The sequence below is a fragment of the Branchiostoma floridae genome, chromosome 14 (assembly GCF_000003815.2).
Source record: "Branchiostoma floridae strain S238N-H82 chromosome 14, Bfl_VNyyK, whole genome shotgun sequence".
NCBI classification, from domain to species: domain Eukaryota; kingdom Metazoa; phylum Chordata; class Leptocardii; order Amphioxiformes; family Branchiostomatidae; genus Branchiostoma; species Branchiostoma floridae.
The window spans coordinates 3,345,977-3,348,717 of record NC_049992.1 but is presented as its reverse complement, the minus strand read 5'-3'; the positions used below and the strand labels follow the sequence as shown (position 1 = coordinate 3,348,717).

Here is a 2,741-nt window from a genome sequence, read left to right as displayed (position 1 = left end):
GCAATCCTTGATATTGCTAGCCAGAGGAAATGATGATATGAAATAAGTATAGTCAACCCTTCTCCATTCGCAAGTTCCGCACGAAATCGAGCAGGTGTAAATACAGGCAGGCAAGTGGTGACCTTTCACCCCTCACCTGAGGCTCAGTCAACAACAGGCCGCTGACGTCATGGGAAGTCCCGGCGGTGACGTCACGGAAAGTCCCGACAGTCGGTGTTCGGGAAGTCCCGCCTGGATCAGAGGGGAAAACCAAACCTCTCGCTATTAGACGTGGAAACATAGGACTTTCGACTGGGAGCTCTCGTCAGGACCAGAAAAATATATTCTTTTCCCAGACATGTAACTTCTGTGGAGTATCGAACATCCAGGTGAGATTTTAATAAGGTTGTTCAACATATCAGATTACACTATTCGTCGGGACGTGCTCTGTGGCATCCGCAAAATTCAACACTTTGAGTTGAGCACTTATAGTGTAACGCAAACATGTGATTGTCATTGCCTATGACAATAGGTTGGGTCAACTGTAACACAGATCTGAAGCTACCGTAGTATCACTAATATTAAAAGATTACATATGATTTGTGAAGTCTTAGAACATCAAATGTTTCTCTCTTTGTGTTAAAAGGGTCAATGTCGGATGAAGGGAGGAAAACTTCTGACATAAACATGATCAGCCTAGCAAAGAAGCTACAGAACTTGGAGTTGTTTCTTGATAGTCAATATGACAAAGACGTCGGCTATGGGCGGGCACTGATAGAGGCCATCGTTGACAATGATCTCTTTATAGAGGTAGAAGTCCTAAAATGTATTGGAGACCTGCATCTTCAGAAAGGCATGCTCAGCCAAGATTTAGCAGATTTTGACAAGGCTGCTGCCCTGTATGCTGCTGCCCTACTGCGCTGTACAGATCCAGACATGGGACAAACACTGGAACATCGCATCGGCTACATGGAGAAACTCTCCAGTCAACTGCAGTACACTCCACACTCCCGGTGGTTACCGCCAGACTACGGGGGTACTTTTGACAACAATGTCCTAAGAGTGGTAAAAACGTGTCACCAATTGGACAGAAGTGTCAAAAACTCTTGGCGCTCTGTTGAGACTAGGTACACAGAAATACTCGTGACCGCCATTGCAGCCGGTGACGTGCTACTGGAACTTGAGGTTCTTAAATCCCTCGGAGACTTGTTTTTTGAGAGTGGAAAGAAAATGAAAGAGGTATCTCAGTTCTTCAAGGCAGCTGCCATGTACAAGAAAGCCCTGACAATATGCGAGGAGCCGGGAACAACACAGACTCTGTCCCATCGGATAAGGTACACAGAGAAGGTCAGCGAAGCGGTGAATAGGGTAAGATGTTTCAATATCAGCATTACATGTTTACAGGATTTGTAGCAACAGCTGGATATTCGCTCGCTCGCTCGTCCCGTAGCTCAGGTGGCTGGATATTAGGTTGGTTGAAATTCAAAACACGACTGACGCAGTTGCTTACCTAGATATCTCTTTCAGATCTAAGAAGGTCCCATAAAGTTGGTTAAGAAAATGCGAAAAAGTATCCAAAAGATGTGAGGCATTGTTTATGAATGCAAATAGTCCGTCAATCCAGCTATGAAAATAAAGCTGTTAAATGTAAATCACTCGCAAAAAAATAATTGATTGCCTCGTTGTCTCGTCGTAGCTTGTGGCAGACTTGTTAAAAGATGTGTCAAATGCTTTTTGGTCTATATTCTCAGCTTAGACAGTGAAGATTGCGACTAGCAGTCTGAGTATATGGTGTGGTAAAAGGAAACCTAGTCAAGACGTTGACGCAAAGCACTTTAATCCTGCAGCAATCATTGCGGAATAAATCAAGACCGACAAAAAACAGATCACATCAGAGACAGCAGTGTCGGAACATCACTAAAGCTGAAATCTCCCAAGACCATAATCTCCATCCAGATATACCAAGGTGGGGGAAAACCTTACTGACTTTTGTTGTCCAAGCAGAGGTTGGGTCGGTGTGGCGGTGGTTGTGTTATAGTAGTGGCTGGGATTTCTGAAGGCTAATCAGTTGTTTCAGTTGCCATCTTTTATATGGCTATAAAAACAAGCAATATTGTTACTGTGCAGCGTATACAGACATTTCTCGCTACTTTGTTCTGCATTAGGGTGTAAGTTGAATCTTGAAACCCTCAGTCCTTGAAGTGTGTTTTTGTTGCAGGTCTGTTCTTCCCATCTCACTCTAGGGCGGCCTCTTGTGCGTTTCCAAGTTGGATCATATGTTATCAGTTTGCGTCCTGGGTGGGAGTAGCTCTGGACCCGCGACCTCAGAAAGTCAACCGTTGTTTGGCAATTAGATACATGTACTAGATGATTTGTTTTATATGCATCACGACCTTTCACCACGAAATAGTTTAGGTAATAAGTTGATAACGTCAATCTTTCCTTTCATTTCAATTGAAGACAGTACAAAGACCACATTAAGGAAGGCGAATCATCCTTTGCCAGGGCAGACCTGGACTCAGCAGAGAAGCACTTTGCAGCTGCACTCAAGGTGGTGCATGAAACAGGTATGAGACAACTCGAGTTTAGATAATGTAAAGCGTGAAACTTTGTGCAAACATGATACTGTAAATGCATTTAAGTTCGCGGTGATTTAATTTTGCGGTAGCGGGAAAAAGGACTGTTCGTGGTGGTTTTAAGTTCGCGGTGAAACATTGACAAAAAGTAACAAACAGCCTTCGACATGGTCCCAGTTGTAAAGT

At 43.8% G+C, this 2,741-nt stretch overlaps 1 protein-coding gene across 1 annotated transcript; it reads left to right on the top strand.

Moving 5' to 3' along the window:
* Positions 1 to 612: 612 nt before the first annotated feature.
* On the top strand, positions 613 to 2,540 carry LOC118430984. Its single transcript, XM_035842017.1, has 2 exons — positions 613 to 1,347; positions 1,827 to 2,540. The coding sequence occupies exons 1-2, from the start codon at positions 631 to 633 to the stop codon at positions 2,034 to 2,036; spliced, it is 927 nt and encodes a 308-aa protein (XP_035697910.1). The 5' UTR covers positions 613 to 630; the 3' UTR covers positions 2,037 to 2,540.
* The last annotated feature ends 201 nt before the right edge of the window (positions 2,541 to 2,741 follow it).